This window comes from Dipodomys merriami, unplaced genomic scaffold (genome assembly GCF_024711535.1).
Source record: "Dipodomys merriami isolate MVZ:Mamm:240054 unplaced genomic scaffold, mDipMer1.0.p SCAF_458, whole genome shotgun sequence".
NCBI classification, from domain to species: Eukaryota; Metazoa; Chordata; class Mammalia; order Rodentia; family Heteromyidae; genus Dipodomys; species Dipodomys merriami.
The window spans coordinates 522630-542680 of record NW_027206022.1 but is presented as its reverse complement, the minus strand read 5'-3'; the positions used below and the strand labels follow the sequence as shown (position 1 = coordinate 542680).

General features: G+C 38.2%; 1 protein-coding gene across 1 annotated transcript; it reads left to right on the top strand.

The window, feature by feature from the left end:
• Nucleotides 1–13738: 13738 nt before the first annotated feature.
• On the top strand, nt 13739–19374 carry LOC138808588 (zinc finger protein 717-like). Its single transcript, XM_069994882.1, has 4 exons — nt 13739–13772; nt 14479–14568; nt 14792–14860; nt 17431–19374. Exons 1-4 carry the CDS (start codon nt 13739–13741, stop codon nt 19233–19235), a joined length of 1998 nt encoding a protein of 665 aa, XP_069850983.1. The 3' UTR covers nt 19236–19374.
• The last annotated feature ends 677 nt before the right edge of the window (nt 19375–20051 follow it).

Sequence of the window (20051 nt, the reverse complement as noted above, 5' to 3'; positions counted from 1 at the left end):
AGCACAAGATTCATGTGATACTCTTTCCGCCAACTCTTCTCAAATCACTTGGTTCTGTTGGAAGGTTTAGACCCTCTTTCAGGAGGGGACGCATCTGGCCTGAGGATTAAGCCGAAGCCTAGTAATCAGAGGGGGCATGAGACTGTGGTTTGGGCTGGAGGGATAAATGTCACATCTGAAAGTGTCTCTCTATGTACTAGATCCCTAATCCTATTCCCACTGATTGATTCAACCTCTTCCCACTCTCATTTCTAGTATGGGATCCCTCAGACTTAATCCAGATGTCTCATCAGTGGATTTCCTGACCCTACTTGTAACATATTAAGTTTTTCCTGGCCGTTCAGGAAGTGTTGATCTAGATACTTTGGACTCTGATGAAAAAAATATAGAAAAAAGTTGGAGGTAATGTATATTGCTCAAGGATATATGATGCATAGATGTAACCTGTCCTGAAGTTTTAGCTAGTGTTACCCATTTTGTCACAATCTGCTCAAAGAAGTATTATTTTACATGTAAAATTCTTTTTGGCATTTGAACTCAGTGAATCATAAACAGTCCTGTAAAATATCATATAGAAACAGATTGATCCTATTTTCATCCTCTTCACGTCCTATGGCTTCTGCAACTTTAAAATATTAGGGATACTATCCATTATATTCGTTTCTAAGAAACAGCAATTTCTCCATATACTAATGAGGCTATTTTACATTACTTAAAATGAGAGAGACTGCCTAAACATGCATTCCCAAACACTTGATAAATCATTTAATAATATAGAAAATTAAGTTAATAGATAATCTAATAATATAATTTAAATGCAATTCTACATAATTGTGCAAAGAAACAAATGATCTGTGGATAACAGCATTTCCTGTGTAAGAATCCAACCAACAAGTACCAGCCAAATCAAATAGCTATTTAAGTTTTATGGATCTACATTTTGGGGAGCCCTCAACTTGCTATTTTGTGTTAATATTGTTTAAATCATAGATAAGACTTTAATCTTCTAATTCCTCCCTTGAGGATGGTTGATTGGCATTGTGTCTCTCCTAAGACCCAGTATTTTATGTTCATCTTATTAGTCTCTGTACCTTCAGCATTATGGCCAAGGTTCTTCATATGACTGTTCAGGAAAGTGAACATTACTGACATAAGATCTTTAGTGATGTCCATTTGGCCAAAGTAGCTTAAATGGGAAATTGAAAGTCCTTGCATAAGGGTGCTCTGAGTATTTGGATACAAGGAAATGTGTCATTTCACAACCATTATTGAAACATTATAGCACTAGAAACATGAATTGCATATGTGTATCCTGTATAACCTTTGTGAAAAATGCTGAGCTATACTATACATGATTTCCCTGGTGTGAGAATCTGGAAATGAATGAGGTGGAGTACAAATGCCCAGTGGAGTGCTATTATTCTTTTGCATTAAAAGAAAAAGTAGTTCATGAATCCCTAAGTGTATTTCAGTAAACACTAGTTTTAATGAAATGTGGTATATTTTTATTTTTCAATTATTTTTGTGGGATATTAGTTTTTAGGAATTTTGAATGTATATTAACCTAGAAATGAATTGCTTTTATACTATCTATCTACCAATTAATCAACTATGGCTTCATCTTTAGTGGAGTGTTTGATTAATGCACTACTTCAGACATTAACCATATTTGTTCTCCCATAAGAAGGCTTTATGCTTTTCTGGCCCATGGGTAATGTTTTAAGCAGGAAAATCTGGGGCAAAATCACACAGGTTCTTTCCTGACTACCTCATTTGCCTTTTCTCCCAGCCATGCTTCCAGAATCTTCTGTCCATTGTCAACAGCAAGAAAGAATGAAAGGATCTGTGGTAAGTTGCTTTTGATTTCTCTGTTTTACATTCCATTTTTTGAACCTAATAGTGGACAAGATTGAAAAACAGAAAAACAGATTCAACTTGAGGAACATGCTCCTAAATCAGATAAAGATGGCTTGTAGGTTTTGCACATTATTAATCTGACATTCTGGCTAAAATGAGTAGATTACTTCAGTTTGTTTCTAGTTGTTCTGATGTTGTTAGAAGTAGTCAAACTTGTTAAGGGATTAACTGACACTGAGGAGGTGACTGCTCATGGAAGCAACTGGTCAGAGATCACATCCCTATGAATAACATTAACCTGTCCTAATGAAATTTTTACTATACTTTCTGAAAACTGTAGTCACATATACCTTCACCTATTGAAGTGTACTGAGTAACATATGTGTACTTAAATTACTAGTTCTTCGACTGCTTCATAGGCTTTTTCTACTTGAAACTTAGGTTATATTTCATTATATAGTGTATATCCTTTCTAGAAATCCCTCCATGTTTCTCAAAGAACTCCTGACTAGATTTTTGTCTGTATTTTGTCTATTCATTCTGTTTCTTGCTCTCTAGCTTTCTTTCTCTCTTCTCTTTCATTTCATCTGTTTTTCTCTCTCTCTTTCTCATTGTTTCTCTCAGACCCTCCACCGTCCATCTGTCTCTTGCTTTTTTCTTTGCTTCAAATGCTGTATCTGGGAGCTAGTATTTCTGTTTTCTTTGTTTTTTTGTCCATTGTAGGGCTTGAATTCTTGGACCTGGGTACTGTCTCTCACCTCTTCAGCTCAAGGCGAGTACTCTACCACTTGAGTCACAGTGCCTCGTCCAGTTTTGGGGTTGTTTATTAGAGCTATGCATCTAAGGGACTTCTCTGTCCGAGCTGGCTTTGAAGCGTGATCCTCAGATCTCAGCCTCCTCAGTAGCTAGGATTCCAGGCGTGAGTCACCAGTGCCCTACTAGAACTACTTTTTCTTACTGATCACTTTTCCTTTATTGACATGACTCTTAGAATTAACATGTTTTTACCCATTATAAAGGAAACTTGTTGCTAAATGTAAGCCGAGGTACTTCTATGAAGAGTCCAGAGCTAAAGAAAATTAGAAAAACACAAAAGCACAGAGAGATAGGGAGGAAGTAGGGGTCCTAAAGCTCACTGCCAGTTGTGCCCCGAATTCCTTCAACTAAACATCTTTATTTGGGTTCACATAAGGAAGGTTACCATGAGTACATCAAAAAAAAAATTAAAAATCTCTATTAATATTACATGTAGAGCCAAACAGAGTTTGTGAGAGACCTTTCCTATGTTATTCTTTTTTGGTGTGTGTGAAAATACTGTACAGAAGGCTTACAATTACATGGGCAAAATAATGAGTACATTTCTTATCAAGTATTATAGCCTCCTCCTTTGTTTCCCCTTCCCATCCCTTTCCATCCTCTCCCCACCCATGTTTACCACATTTTCTTGATCCATAATCTACTGAGGGGCATCGGGTTTGGTTCCATATCTTTGCTATGGTAAATAAGGTTGCAAGAAACATAGTCGTGAGGGTAGTTTTAGTGTGGTCTTGTTTGTGAACATTTGGGTAAATGCCCAAAAGTGGGATTGCTGGGTCATAGGGGAGCTCTATGTGGAGTTCTTTGAGGAACCTCCATACTGCTTTCCAAAGTGGTTGAACAAATTTACAATCCCACCACCAATGCAGTAATGTTCCCTTCTGTCCCCATCCCCTCCAGCATCTGTTGTTATTAGAGTTCTTGATTTTAGGCATTCTAACTGGGGTGAGGTGGTATCTCAATGTTGTTTTGATTTGGATTTCTTTTCTAGCTAGAGAAGTTGAGCATTTCTTCATGTGTCTATTGGCCATCCTTCTTTCCTCTTCAGAGAAGTTTGTCTTTAAGTCTTTAGCCCACTTACTTATTGGGCAGTTGTTTCTATGAAGATTTGTTGTTGGGGGATTTAATTTTTTTAGGTCCAGGTATATTTTAGATATGAGACTCTTGTCCATTGTATGGCTAGTGAAGATCTTCTTCCTATCCCTGTGCTGAAATTTCATGCAATCCCATTTATCCAACCTTTCTATGATTTGTTTTGTTTCTGGATTTCTATTTTTAAATTTTGGCCTGTTTCAAGAAGACCTAGGGTTTCTCCTATTCCAGAGTGTCTGCCTTGTCACTGAGGTCTTTGATTCATTTGGAGTTGTTTCTGGTGTAGGGTGATATATAAGGAGCTAGCTTTAGTTTTCTACAAGTAGTTTACCAATTTTGCCAGCACCATTTACTGAAGAGGCTATCTTTCTTCCATTCTTTTTTTTTTTTTTTTTTTTTTTGCTCCCTTATCCAAGATTAGATAGCTATAGCTCTGTAGGTTCATTTCTGGATTTCCAATCTATTCCATTGGCCCTGAAGTCTATTCTTGTGCCAGTAACAAGCTGTTGTGATTACTATAGCTTTGTAGAAGAGTTTGAAATTTGGTATTGTTATTCCTCCAGCTGTGTTCTTTCCGTTGAATATCGTTTTTGCTATTCGGGGTCTTTTATTGTTGCACCTGAATTTTCGGATTGCCTCTTCTATTTCCTTGAAGAATGAGGTTGGAATATTGATTGGTATCGCATTGAATTTGTAGATCAACTTGGGAAGTATTGCCATCTTCACCATGTTGATCTTTCCAATCCAGGAGCATTAAAGGTCCTTCACCTCTTTGGTTAAGTTAATTCCTAGGTATTTTATTTTTGGAAGGCTATTACTAATGGAGTTGCTTTCCTAAACTCAGCCATACTTTTCTCATTGTTGACATACAAAACAACCATTGGTTTTTGAGAATTAATTTTATACCCTGCTACTTCACCTAACTTTTGAATCAACTTGAGTAATTTGGGAGTGCAGTCTGTGTGATTCGTTAAATATAAGATCATGTCATCTGCAAAGAGGGAGAGTTTTACTTCTTCTTTCCCTATTTGGATCCCCTTTATGGTTGGATCTTGTCTTATTGCTGTAGCTAGGTATTCTAATACAAGATTGAAGAGAAGTGCAGATAGTGGACATCCTTGTCTAGTTCCTGAGTTGAGGAAATGGCTTTAGTTTTTCACCATTAAGTATAATGCTGGCTGTAGGTTTGTCATATACACCCTTCATTGTATTGAGGAATGTTCCCTGGATTCCTAATTTTTACACAACCTTCATAAAGGTTCATAAAGGGGTGTTGGATCTTGTCAAATGCTTTTGCTGCATCTATTGAGATAACCATGTGGTTCTTATTCTTGCTCCTGTTGATGTGATGAATTATATTAGTTGATTTGCATATATTGAACCAGCTTTGCAACCCTGAAAGGAATCCTGTTTCATCGTGTTGTATGAATTTTTGGATGAATTGTTGAAGTCGATTGGCCAAAATTTTGTTCAGAAGTTTTGAATCAATGTTCATCAAAGAACTGGGTCTATAAGTTCTCTTTCTTTGATGCGTCCCTGCCTGGTTTTGAGATGAGGGTTATGATGGCTTCATAGGATGAGTTCGGTAGTGAACTTTCTCTTTCAATTTCATTGAAGAGTTGGAGGAGTATTGGTGTGAGCTCTGCTTAGAAGGCCTTGTAGAATTCTGCTGTAAATCCATCTGGTCCTGGGCTCTTCTTAGATGTTTCTATTTTAATGCTTGTTATGGGCCTGTTTAGATGGTTTAACTCATCTTGGTTTAGTTTCTGCAAGTCAATCTTTGCTAGGAAAAAGTCCATTTCTGCCAAGTTCTCAAAATTATCTTAAATGTTTATGAAGTATTCCTTTGTAATGTTCTGAATCTTGGTTGTTTCTGTGGTGATGTTTCCATTCTCATCTCTGAGTTTATTTATTTGGGTGTGTTCTCTTCTTTTTCTAAGAAGATTTGCTAAGGGTCTGTCAATTTTGTTAAATTTTTTCGAAGAACCAACTCTTTGTTTTGTTGATTCTTTCTATAGTTTGTTTGGATTGTAATTCATGTAATTCTGATTTAATTTTAATTAGTTCTTTCTGTCTACTGGATTGGGGTTCATCTTGCTGCTCTTTTTCAAGGAGGCTCAGATGTCTCATTATATTGTTGATTTCAGATCTCTGCAATTTGTTGATGTAGGAACTCAGATCTCTAAACTTGCCCCTGAGTACTGCCTTTGCTGTGTCCCAGAGGAGCTGGTAATTTGTGTTCATTTTGGTTGAATATCATGAACATTTGAATGTCCTTTCTAATCTCTTCCATGACCCACTCATGATTCAGCAGTGTTTTGTTCAGGCTCCATGTGTTACAGGACTTTCTTTGGTTGCTTTGGGTGTGGAGTTCTGATTTTATTCCCTTCTGGTCTGAGAAAATGCAAGGTATTAGTTCAGTGTTTCTGAATTTGGACAAGTTTGCTTTGTGGCCTAAAATGTGGTCTATTTTGGAAAATGATCCATGTGCTGCTGAGAAAAATGTGTATTCTGATGCTTCTGCATGAAATATTTGGTCTGTTAAATGTCTGTTAAATCTAGTTGATCTATGCATTTGTTAGAATCTGCGGTTTCTCTGTTGAGTTTTTGCCAAGTTGATCTATCCAGTGGGGAAAGTGGTGTGTTAAAGTCCCCAACTATTAATGTCTTTGCATCTATGTGGGATTTGAGGGAAAGTAGTATTTCTTGGATATATTTGGGTGCTCCGTTGGTTGGTGAATAGGTATTTAGAATTGTAATATCCTCCTGAAGGAGAGATCCCTTAATTAGTATGTAGCGACCTTCTTTATCTCTTTTCACAAATTTTACTTTGATGTCTATTTTACCTGGTATTAGGATTGCAACTCCTGCCTGTTTATGGGGGCCGTTTGATTCTTGTATCTGAATAGGCCTATGTTTGGGAAGCTCTCTGCTAGGATCCTGTTAAACAAATTTTCTAGACCATGAACTATTGTCTCTACGTGCTCCTCTACACCTAATATCCTCAGATTGGGCCTTCTGATGGTGTCTTCCAAGTGTTGAATCGATCTATCTTATTTCTTGGATTTGTCTTGGATGGTTGTATGTTCTTTCTCTGTAATATCTAGGTTGTCTTCAATCCCTAAGATTTGATCTTCTGAATGGTCTAACGTACTGTCAAGATTTTTCTACTTTGTTCGTTTACTTCTTTTCCTTCTAATTGGTCAGCTTTGATGGCTTTAAATTCTTTGTTGGAACTTTGTTTTAGATCTTGTATGAACCACTTGACTTCCTTAATTTGGTATTCAGTGTTTATTTGCAAATCACTTAGGTGATTGGCTATGGTTTCCATAGGCTACTATTCCTTCTGTTGGGTTCCATTCAGCATTCCCTTTGTGGTGTCCCTGACTTCTTTCAGGTCTCTGTTAATGGATTCCATGAATGCCTTTAGTGATCTTTGTGTATACTCATCCTTGTCTTTCAATTCCTGTATTATTCTTTGCTTAGTTTCCTCATGTTCATACAATTCCTGTAGTTTTCCTTGAGTGTTCTCAGCCTGCTCAGCCATTCCTCACTTTCTCCTTGACTGATCTCAGCCTGCTCATAGATTCCTTTATTTCTCCTTGAGTTTTCTCAAGGAGCTCACGCAATTCCTGTATCAATTTTTGAGTAGCTTCCTCACGCTCATGATATTCCTGTATTAACCTTTGGTTTGCCTCCTATCTCTCCATATCATGCTCACAGAGTCCATTGCAGGTTTTCAATCTTTTCATTTACAATGTTTACAAGCAGTGTTTGTAGAGCTATTTGGGAACTCCCCTCTGGATTATTCATTATCTGTTCTGTCAGCTGATTATCCTTAGTGGGAGTTGAGATACCTGGACTTGCCATTTTTCTTGTGTTTTTCTGGCTTGCTCTGCCCATTAGGGATGAAGGTAACACCAGTTTTATGCTAGAACATTATCTTAAGGCAAGCATCATCCAAAGTCTGTAGTTGCAAGTCAAAAGTCTGCAGATACAATCTAGTTCAACAGATATACTATTCACCGCAAAGAATTGGACAAACCAGAAATTATTAGGTTTTGAGAGATGTGGGTAAAAATAGGAATAGAGGGATGTGGAAAAGCAGAGGGAGAATTAACCATGTCCTAATCTCAAAGTGGGAAATAGATTGGATAGAATGAAAGTAGAGAGAGCTTAAAAAAGGAGAAAGAGAAAGAAACAAAGAGACAAGAATAAATAGAAAAATAAAAATTACAAATTAAACAGTGCAACACTGAATTATGCAAATTGAAAAACATAATTTCCAAGAAGAACATGGATAGAATGAGAGAAGTGGAGGGCTAAAGAGACATGAAAAAATTAAAACTAAAAATGCTTAAAATATTTTATAGGTATAAAGAGTACTGCTATTAAGGAATTCAAGTCTAAGAGGTTTTGAATTCAGTAATAAATTTCTGGATTAAGTTGTACACAATGGAGTATTAGGTCTAATAATCCACTAAAGGAATATCAGGATGAGCAGAACAGCAATTGTCACTCAAAGAAAAATGAAAGAGAAGAAAAGGTGAAAACAATGTGAATGAAAGAAAAGAAGGATCAAAAGGTCTCTAGAGCTAAACAAAAAGAAATTTAAAAATGAAAAATAAAGCAAACGTACATATACCCCTAAAATAAAAATTATAAGAAGAGGAAAACACAGTTTATACAAAAAAAAATTTAAGTTAAAAATTAAAAAAAGTTTTAGACGAACTTGACACCTTTGGTGGGGGGAAGAGGATTGAGTGCGGGGGGGGGTGTGGGGGGGAAGGCTGGGAAGGGATGGGAAGGGGAAACAAAGGAGGAGGGTACAATGCTTGATAAGAAATTTACTCATTATCTTGCCCATGTAATTGTAACTCCTCTGGACAGTATTTTCACAATAAAAAATTTTTTTAAACATTTTAGAAATAAAAGTTTATGAAAGGTACAAAAAAAGACTATTTGATTTTTTTTCGGGGGCAGAGGGGTATGGGAAGATCCCTTGTGTCCTTAAGCAGTCTCTTGTTACAGTCTCTGGTCTGTTTGCAGTGTTTGATTTTCCTGTGGCTTGGTTGGTTTCTTAGGTCAATTTGTTTGAGTATGCAGAAAACTGTTCTGCATTTTCCAGCAGTTTGTGATCCTTCTCCCAGGGTAATTTAATGGGAAGGAGAACTGCTTTGAGTATCACAAAAGATGGATTTGGCTGTTTCCTCTAGTGTGGAGATGCTGTGATGAGGCTAAGTTCTGGATAGAGTTGAGGCCTTTCAGCAAACAGTAGCTTTTCCCTAAGGGGCTAGCTTCTGAGAGACTCACAGAGCCCAGCCTGAAGCCATTCTCAGGGTTTATGTTTACTGAATTTCAATTGATTGTCAAGGCTGCTATAGGGAGGGGCAGCCTCTGTCTCTGTTTACCCAGTGAAGAAAGCCACTCCTGGGGCTGGGGCCCTGGCTGGGTGACTTCCCCTTGGGTGGAGCTGAGCCTAGTAGGTCAGGTTAGGTTCCTGTGACCAGCTAAATGACTCTTTGGTTTTCTTCCAAGGCCTGAGTTGGTGCTAGCTGCTCAGCCATGCCTTTGTCAGTCTCAAAGATGGAGACCTCTGGTAGTGGGGGGAGGGGTAGCCTTCCCTTCTCTGCTCCCTGAGAAGGAGTGAGGCTTTCAGGCTTCTACTCACACTGGAGTATTGGTTCCTGAGTCTTCTCTGGTCTGGGAACTTCAGGATGAAGATGTCTGCTCCTTGTCAGTTCTTGCTGGTGTTGAGTTGAATTGACTCACACACCACATATGGGGCCTTTGTTGCAGGTATGGCGGCTAAGGCCTCCGCTACCACCCCAGTCATGGCTGCTTGCAAGTGCTCAGATCTCTCTCTTCACTGAGCTGTCCAGAGCTTTTTTTTTTTTTTTTTTTTGCTCAAGCCTAGTGCTCTACTCTTTAAGTCATAACTCAACATTCACCTTTTTTGTTTGTCTTGTATCCTTTCATAATCAACTGGAGATATGAGTCTTCTAGGCTTTTCTAATAGAAATAATTTGGAAGTATTATACTTGGATCCTAGCCTCCGGAGTAGTTAGGATGACCGGAATGAGTCACCAGCACCTGGCTGACTGAACATTTGTAAAAAAATATCTTGGATGTATTATTTTCCACACACACAAACACACAGACATACATATATATATATATATATATATATATATATATATATACAGATGTATATACATATATACATCTGTATATAGATATATATAGATATATATAGATATAATAGTGTCCAGAGGGATTGCAGTTACATGAGCAAGGTAATGAGTCCATTTCTTATAGAGCACTTTTTCCCCATCCTTTGTTTTTCCCCTACTATCATGTTACTTCCCACCTCCCCAAGTCTTCCCACCCCATCAAAGTTGTAGTTCCTTTTCAACATAGTTCCTTGTACAAGTCATTGTTACAATGGGCCATCCTTTATTCTTATTTCAGCATTTTGTAATTTCTGTTCCCCTCCTCAATTAGAAACATGTATATACAAGATGCAAGACACCAGAATCAAAGACAGTGACAACAAGGTTTATGCCATGGCAGAAGAACATACAAAGAAACAAACAAACAAAAAAGAATCATATAGTACATTATAAGCCCATCAAAAAGAACAGCAAGAAATATCCTTGGGAAGCTTCCTGGAGAACTGATTCAGATATTTGAGATACACTTGGAAAGTAGTCAGTGAAAAGGTATATAAAAACTAAAATTAAGATGCACAGATTAGATTAATTTGCATTTTTGTTCAGGCTCTGGTGGCCCACACCTGTCATCCTAGCTACTCAGGAGGCTGAGAGCTGAGGATCCTGGTTCAAAGCCAGCCTGGACAGGAAAGTCCATGAGACACTTATCTCCAATAAGCCACTCAGGACACCGGAAGTGGCACAGTGGATCAAGTGGTGGAACATTAGCCTTTAGTTGAAGACATGAGGGAGAGTGCCCAAGCCTAGAGTTCAAGCCACACAACCGATATAAAACAAACAAAAAAAAAGAATACTTTGCATTTTTGGTCCATGTGTGTTTGTTATTAATGCTATTTGTAGTTGTATGTTTCCAGCTAAAATGTGGCTTAACGTTTGTTCATAAATTTTACTTTGTTATTTTAACTGGAAAAATAGACACACATGGCACCTATATCTCTGATCCAATTCAGACAGTCTAAAATTTGATTTTTCCATATTCCTTTTTTCAAACAATTTATTTTATTATTAGGTTTAAGTAGTTGTACAAAGAAGTTGCCATTCTACAAAACAATATGTGAATAGAAGATGTCTGACAACATGGTCACCCATTGCTCCTAAACCACCCCTTCTCTGACTTTTCTTTTTTTGTTGTTTAAATTGAGAGAAAGTGATTATATAAATTTCACATATGTCACAGTATTGTGGAACAGAGATGCTTAGTTGAAGTCAAAAACACATTTTCACCTTCAAGGCAAATTGTCATTGTCATGGTCTATAAAGTTTGTGAATTTTATGAGCTTTGTCAATACAAATCATTCCCTATTCCTTTTGAAGACAGGTCTTGATATGTAGTCCAGCATGCTCTTGAAATTGTTATGGAAGCTAGCCTGGCTGGTCATCGTTTTTGAATTTCCCAAGGTCAGGGTGTATAGGTATGTTCCATCCTGTGTGGCTACATTACCCATTTTCAATTCAGAGTTCACTGATAGTTCATATGGCTGCGTTGTTGTGCAGCCATCTCTTCCATCCATGTACAGCATGTTTCATTTTCCATGTATGAAGCTGTATAATCATTAATAGGCAGCTCCTTTTCCTCTCTACCCCAGTCTCTGGAACCATCTTACTTTTTGGCTCTATGACTTTGTTGATCCTTGAAAGCTCAGTAAGGGAAATCATACCAAGGCTGTGCTTTTATGACTGGTGTATTTTACTTGGCTTAATGTATTCAAAGATCAACCCTGCTATAAAATGTAGCAAACTTGTCTTCCTTTTCAATGTCTTTATTTATTCTTTTACCTCTGTCTGTCTTTTGGTTCTTGTCAGTATTTGCTCTGAAGTGATTCTCTAATACTACTTCTCATCTCTGCTTTCTCTTCTAGAAATAGAAGTGCTGGACCATATTCCTATGTAATTCTCTATTTAGTTCTTTTTAGCTCTGTCCATACCATCTTTGATTGTTTTACATTCCTGCCATACATGCAGCAAGGTTCAAATTGAATTCACATCCTTCCCAGCCTTTGTTAGACTTTGGAAGGATATTTGTTGTTTTTATTTAAAACTGTCCATAGTAACATATATAAAGTAGTTATTTCTGTAGAATTTTGATTTGAATTCTTCTCCTGACTATTGATACTGAGCTTTGTATATTTCAAGGAATTATTTGTAGATTTTTTTTAAAGTGTCTTCAATCGTTTTCCCCATTTCTAGTTTTTCTGTTCACATGGCACTGAATAATTGAACCCGTGCATTCTAGACTAGCACTCTGGAGTAAGCCACATTTCCAGCCCTAAATCTAGTACCCTCTTTTTTGGTACAATTAATTCTTTGAACTGAGGCCTTCCGATTTGCCTGGTAATTGCAATATTTATTGATGCATATGAGTATTCTACATACATTTCTCTTAATAAAGTGATGAGTTTATATATTGGATCTTCATGCATTGTGAATCATATGGTGCTATAAGTTTTATTTCAACAAACTATTACAGATATTACATAAAATATATGACCAATATATTCCTTTAAACTTACCTACACATTTACCATTTTAGTTTCTTTGTCCTACGTGTATATGTATGTGGACTCCTTTTGCTCTTCTCTTGAAGCACTTCTCTTGTAACACTCTTAAAATGCAGATGTGTAATTAATCAACTCTCTTTCCCTGACCATATCTTCAATCTACATTTTTAGTAGAGTTCCTCTGCCCAGTGGATTGTGAATTGAATGTTATTTTCTTTCAATTTCTCACATATATATTTCCCTTTTGTGTGTTAGTGAGCATTCACCTCTGCTATTGCCAAGCATGGCTGGCTTGGCCATTCATCATTTGTAATAGGGTTCAGTGTGGGATTCCAAAACCTCTCCTCTTAGCCTCTGCAGGCAAATTAGCACTCTTATTTCCTTCCAACTTGTAAATTTGTCTTCTGTAACTTTAGATCACATCCCTCTTCTAATTTTTCTCTGTCTTGTTTGTCGTGGTCCTATTTTTTGTTTTTTGTCATCTTGAATGTTCCTTAAGCCTCTATCCATCCTCCATCCTTCCATGAAGGCATATTTAAATGAAAATGTAGTCAGGGAATATGGTATGCCCCTCACAACTATATTGTGGATTGTAGAAGGTAGGCCAAGTTCACAAAACTTCCTTCTAGCAGTTCTTTTTTACATAGGAAAGAAATATCAGGGTATCTATGACCATACTTCAGTATTTAGCACTTAAACTACAAAAGAGTTAACATAGGATATTTATATATGGGAAGTAAATCAGACCTTATAAGGGCCAATCCATAATTAGCGACATTCTTAAGTACTGTTACTGCCTTTAACATTTATGTGGACACTTACTTTTCATGAATCAGTAAGGTGCTATGTATTCCATGCGATGTCCTAAATGTCTTGTGATTGCTTATGAAATACCGTGTGTGTGTGTGTGTGTGTGTGTGTGTGTGTGTGTGTGTGTGTGTGTGTGCGTGTGTGTGTGTGTGTGTTGGTTGGTTGTGAGGTTTGATTTCTGGACCTGAGCACTGTCCCTGAATTCTTCCCCTCAAGGCTAGTGCTCTACCACATGAGCCATAGCACCAGTTCTGCTTTTCTCCTGGTGATTAATTGGGGATGAGTCCCACAGACCTTCCTGACTTGGGCTAATTATTTGATTCAAATGTGCCATTACAGAAGCTGGTGTCATTTGATGATGTGGCTGTGGACTTCAGCTGGGAGGAGTGGCAAGACCTGGATCATGCTCAGAGGACCCTGCATAGAGATGTAATGCTGGAGACCTACAGCAACCTCTTGTCTTTAGGTGAGCGAAAGTCATTTGAACATGCGAGATCAAAGGCTGTTTTCTTTTCTAAGTAGATATATAAATATTTATGTTGTTTCGGGTGATGATTCCACTCCGTGGGAATATAAAATTCCTGTCCATTTTTTCCACTTCATTATGTAACTGGAGACAATTTTATTCCCATTCTTCAAGAAACCCAATCAGCACTTGGGCCCAAAATCTAAACTGCATTCCACTAATAGAAAGAAGACTGTCATCCTAAACTTGGGGTGATTTCTGTAGGTGCAAATATAGTCTAGAATAGAAAGTACATCACTATTTGAAGTATGATCTGAAAATCACTAGTTGAAAGTGGTTATTTGTAATCAACCCTCGTCCTGGGTGCAGTGGCTAACACCCTAACACCTGTAATCTTAGCTTCTCTGGAGGCTGAAATGTGAGGATTTTGGTTTGAAGCCAGCAACTGCAGAAAAGTGACCATGAGGCTTTTATCTCCAAATCACCTCACAATCTACAAATGTAGCTGGGACTGAAACTAGCAGAAGGCTAGCTTTGAGCAAAAGAGCTGAGTTCAAGGCACACAATTGGCAAAATAAGTTGAAAGCTGGGAAATATCAACCAGGAGAAACAAGGTTTAGGAGCAACTTTGTGAACATGATGTCTAAGACCTTACAGTAATGATGACCCATCCTACCAATAGTTCTTCTCTACTTGTTTATAACAGGACACTGTGTTCCTAAACCTAAATTGATTGCCAAGCTGGAGCAAGGGTCAGAACCATGGATAAGAGAAGCCTCAGAGAAGAATCTCACAGGTGAGATAAAGCATCTTGCATGGTGGTTTTGTAGCCAGAGTCCACTTGGTAAGTTTAATGAGCTGTACTGAGCAATAATGTTCCTAGTTCCCCTGAGTCATGTGTGGCAGAAAACTAGGTGATCCTTTGTCTCAAGGACATGACAATCAAGAATTTACATGGAGACAAACTGATTTGGCTGTCCCAGTATAGTTAAAGTGAGCAATTTTCTATTTATTTGTAGAAATCATTCTTAAACAGAAAAAGGAAATGAGAAATGTAGAAAATGATGTCTCATTTTCATTGAAACAAGGTATGAGGAAATAAGGAGTATGCCAGGACTGCTACCTGTGATGAGGGAAATTGCTTCTTGGTGATGGTGGAAGTGAGTGAGATTCAGAAGCAAAGCTTTTGGTTCATAGGAGATGACTACCTGGGTGGTAAGCTGCAGTATCTTTGTCTTGAATGGTTGTGAAGGAGCAGATGTGTTAGAAAAGGAAATTTGATGAGAATTTGACTAAGGATGAGGGAAACCAATTTTTAAAATGCCACCAATCCCTAAAGTAATTCTTAGTGAGAAGTTAGAACTGAAGAGATGGAGGTATAAATCCTTACTCTCAGGAACCTTCCATTCTTAGCGGAAAGGCCAAGGGATGTATCAAACACCCTAATGGTCCCTAAATCTAGACAGTATTTCTGTTCCTCACCTAATGGTTGAGAAGCAAAGCAGCAAAATGTGTAAATTATTTCCACAAATTAAAAGAAAAATAATAGCTATTCCCTTATGACCAAACCTCGAGGGTATTAAAAGCAAATGTTTAGTACTCAGCTTATAACTAATAGTGTGTAGATGAATCATTTGAGTAATTAATTCCTTGAGAAAAACAGAAAAGAACTGAAACAGAAAAGCATTATTTACCATTGTAAAATGTCAGTGCTACTTTCTTTTTTTTTTTTTTTTAATTGTATTTTATTTTATTTGAGAACATACTGTACAGAGGGGCTACAATTACATGAGCAGGATAATGCATACATTTCTTACCAAGCATTGCAGCCTCCTCCTTTGTTTACCCTTCACTTCCCTTCCCCGCCTCCCCCCTCCCCCACCCAATTTTACCCCCCTCCCCCCACCCAATTATACCCCCCTCCCCCCCCCACACCGACATTGTAAAGCTGGTTTTGACATGACATTTTGTACTTCTCATTGTTGCAACAGGTCCACCTGAATCCTTAAACGAGTTGTTTGTCCCCATCTCCTCCACATGTTATACTGACATCAAATATAGTGAAAGCGGGGGTTACACTGTGGGGGAGGGACATACAAAGCAACAAAGAAATAATCTTATAAATGGGTTAGAAACACATGCATGAAAGAAACGAAAACATTAAAATACATATTTAAGGGTTCATTTTCCTAACATCACATTATCTGACCTTTTCCGCTTGACTCATACCTATACTAGATATTGCAAATAAGGGAAACCATGGGACCTATGCTTCTTTGGGCCTGGCTTACTTCACTTAATATAATTTTTTCCAAACTTTTCCATTTCCTAACAAATGGGGCAATGTCATTCTTTCTGATGGAGGCATAGAATTCCATTGTGTATATATACCACATTTTCTTGATCCATTCATCTACTGAGGGGCATCTGGGTTGGTTCCATATCTTAGCTATGGTAAATAATGCTGCAATAAACATAGTTGTGCTGGTAGCTTTAGTGTGGTCTTGTTTGTAAACATTTGGGTAAATGCCCAAAAGTGGGATTGCTGGATCATAGGGGAGATCTATGTGAAGTCTTTTGAGGAACCTCCATACTGCTTTCCAAAGTGGTTGAACAAGTTTACATTCCCACCAACAATGAAGTAAGGTTCCTTTCTGTCCACATCCCCTCCAGCATCTGTTGTTGTTAGAGTTCTTGATTTTTGCTGTTCTAACTTGAGTGAGGTGATATCTCAATGTTGTTTTGATTTGCATTTCTTTTATGGCTAGGGATGTTGAACATTTCTTCATGTGTCTATTGGCCATCCTTCTTTCTTCTTCAGAGAAGCTTCTCTTTGAGTCTTTCGCCCACTTATTTATTGGGCAGTTGTTTCTTTGAGGATTTGTTGTTGGGTGGTTTAATTTTTTGAGTTCCAAGTATATTTTAGATATGAGACCATTGTCCGTTGTATGGGTAGTAAAGATCTTCTCCCAATCGGTGGGCTTTCTATTGATCTTGCCAGCTATTTCATTTACCCTGCAGAAGCTCTGCAATCTTATGCAGTCCCATTTGTCCAACCTTTCTTTGATTTGTTGTGCTTCCGGGTCTCTATTCAGAAAATTTCGACCTGAGCCAAGGAGACTTAGGGTTTCTCCTATTCCATCCTGTAATGTTTTCAGAGTGTCTGCTTTCAGTTCAAGGTCTTTGATCCATTTGGAGTTGATTCTGGTGCAGGGTGATATATAAGGATCTAGCTTTAGTTTTCTACATGTAGTTAACCAATTTTGCCAGCACCATTTACTGAAGAGGCTGTCTTTCTGCCATTCTATTGTTTTAGCTTCCTTATCGAAGATTAGATGGCTATAGGTCTGTAGGTTCATTTCTGGGTTTTCAATTCTATTCCATTGGTCCTGCGGTCTGTTTTTATGCCAATACCAAGCTGTTTTGATTACTATGGCTTTATAGTAGAGTTTGAAATTTGGTATTGATATTCCTCCAGAAGTGTTTTACTTTCTTAACTAATACATTACAGAGAAAAGCTTATATTCTGCATCAAAGAGTTCCAGCTTTGATCTTTTAAAATCTCGTAACAGGATGCACAGAAATGCCTTTACTGTTACATTAAGGAATCTTGAGGTCTCATTTCTGTTTTTGTCTGTCTTTCTATATCTCATTGTAGATGTCCAAGAAAAGGAGTACAGGACTAAGACCTGTCAGGAGAATCCCTACGATTGTCTGGCTGATGTCGGAGTCATGAATACTAACACAGGGGAGAAAAATGTGAAATTAATAACAACTTTTAATTTGAGATCAAAACCTAAGTCAGAGCTGATTAGGAATAATGGAAACTCCTTAGGGATAAGGACAGAGGAGTTCAGGCAGTGTCAGAACATGCTTCTCCATGGCGAGTCTAATGGGATATGTGCTGCTTATAGTCCTGGAGTATCTCCTGTAGTTAAAGAATCTAACCAATGTGGACATTCTTTCACCCGGAAGACACACCTTACTGTCCATCAGAGAACACACACAGGAGAGAAACCTTATGAATGTAATGTGTGTGGAAAGTGTTTCAGCCGGAAGGCACAGCTTACTGTCCATCAGCTAACACACACAGGAGAGAAACCTTATGAATGTAACCTGTGTGGAAAGTCTTTCATCCGGAAGACACACCTTACTGTCCATCTGACAACGCACACAGGAGAGAAACCTTATGAATGTAATGTGTGTGGAAAGTCTTTCAGCCGGAAGGCACACCTTACTGTCCATCTCACAACACACACAGGAGAGAAACCTTATGAATGTAACCTGTGTGGAAAGTCTTTCAGCCAGAAGTCACAACTTACTGTCCATCTGACAACACACACAGGAGAGAAACCTTATGAATGTAACCTGTGTGGAAAGTCTTTCACTCGGAAGGTACAGCTTACTGTCCATCAGCTAACACACACAGGAGAGAAACCTTATGAATGTAACCTGTGTGGAAAGTCATTCAGCCGGAAGGCACACCTCACTGTCCATCTGACAACACACACAGGAGAGAAACCTTATGAATGTAACCTGTGTGGAAAGTCATTCAGCCTGAAGTCATACCTCACTGTCCATCAGAAAACACACACAGGAGAGAAGCCTTATGAATGTATCCAGTGTGGGAAGTCTTTCACCCAGAAGACAAACCTTACTGCTCACGAGCGAACACACACAGGTGAGAAACCTTATGAATGTAACCTCTGTGGAAAGTCTTTCATGTGGAAGTCAAAACTTACATATCATCACAGAATACACATAGGAGAGAAACCTTATGAATGTAATGTGTGTGGAAAGTCTTTCACCCAGAAGACAACCCTTAATGTCCATCAGACAACACACACAGGAGAGAAACCTTATGAATGTAACCTGTGTGGAAAGTCATTCAGCCGGAAGTCATACCTCACTGTCCATCAGAAAACACACACAGGAGAGAAGCCTTATGAATGTATCCAGTGTGGGAAGTCTTTCACCCAGAAGACAAACCTTACTGCTCACGAGCGAACACACACAGGTGAGAAACCTTATGAATGTAACCTCTGTGGAAAGTCTTTCATGTGGAAGTCAAAACTTACATATCATCACAGAATACACATAGGAGAGAAACCTTATGAATGTAATGTGTGTGGAAAGTCTTTCACCCAGAAGACAACCCTTAATGTCCATCAGACAACACACACAGGAGAGAAACCTTATCAGTGTAATCTCTGTAGAAAGTCTTTCACCCAGAAAGGAAACCTTAGGATCCATCAGACAACACATACAGGAGAGAGACCTTATGAATGTAATGTGTGTAGAAAGTCTTTCGCCATGAAGTCACAACTTACTGCCCATCAGGCAACACATACAGGACAGAGACTTTATGAATGTAGGAGGTGTGGAAAGTCTTTCAGCAAGAAAATCGGCCTTACTTTCCATGAGAGAAAACACACAGGAGAAAAACCTTATGATTGTAGCTAGTGTGGAAAGTCTTTCATCCAGAAGTCGATCCTTAAATCACATCAGATATTACACATAGGAGAGAAACCTTATGAATGTATGGAGTGTGGAAAGTCTTTCAGGTGGAAGGCAGCACTTAACATCCATGAGATAATGCACACAGGAGAGAAACCTTATTAATGTAACAGCTGTGGAAAGTCTTTCACCAGGAAGGTATACCTTTCTGACCATCAGAGAACACACACAGGAGAGAAACCTTTTGAATGTGACCTGTGTGGAAAGTCATTCAGCCACAGGGGAAACCTTACTGTCCATCAGAAAACACACAAAGTAAAACTTTAGGAATGTAACAGCTGTGGATAGAGTTTCACACAGAATTCAGCCCTTATTTTTCATCAGAGAGCACAACACAGGAGAGAAGCCTTATGACTGCAACAAATGTGTAAAGAACCATCCACTGGAGGCCACAGCCTAGCATATAAGAAAATTCACCCAAATGAGAAATCTCTAGAATGTAACAAGTAAGGAAAGCCTTTCATTTGGAAGAGAAGTCAGTTTGCAATAGAGAACCCACACAGGATACAAACCTTATCAAGGTAGAAATGTGGAATTCTTCAACCAGAAGGCACAGCTCAGGGTTCATCATTGAACACACACACACATGAGAAATCATAGCAATGTAAAACATGTAGAAAGTTTTTCAAAAAAGTTCTAAGTACTCTCAGTCATTCTTCCCTGAATGTCCATCTTCTAAAATTTCTCAAGTTCCATTTCTAACATTCTCTATTGGGAGATCTACAAGAAGATGATTATGTCTAATTTCCTGTTTCATGAAAT

Bases quoted from the DNA above. Each gene is read 5' to 3' on its own strand.
- LOC138808588 (XM_069994882.1), top strand. From the start codon at position 13,739: ATGCTGGAGACCTACAGCAACCTCTTGTCTTTAG. The intron at 13,773-14,478 runs GTGAGCGAAAGT...TGTTTATAACAG, and splicing joins CAGCAACCTCTTGTCTTTAG to GACACTGTGTTCCTAAACCT. The intron at 14,861-17,430 runs GTATGAGGAAAT...ATCTCATTGTAG, and splicing joins CTCATTTTCATTGAAACAAG to ATGTCCAAGAAAAGGAGTAC.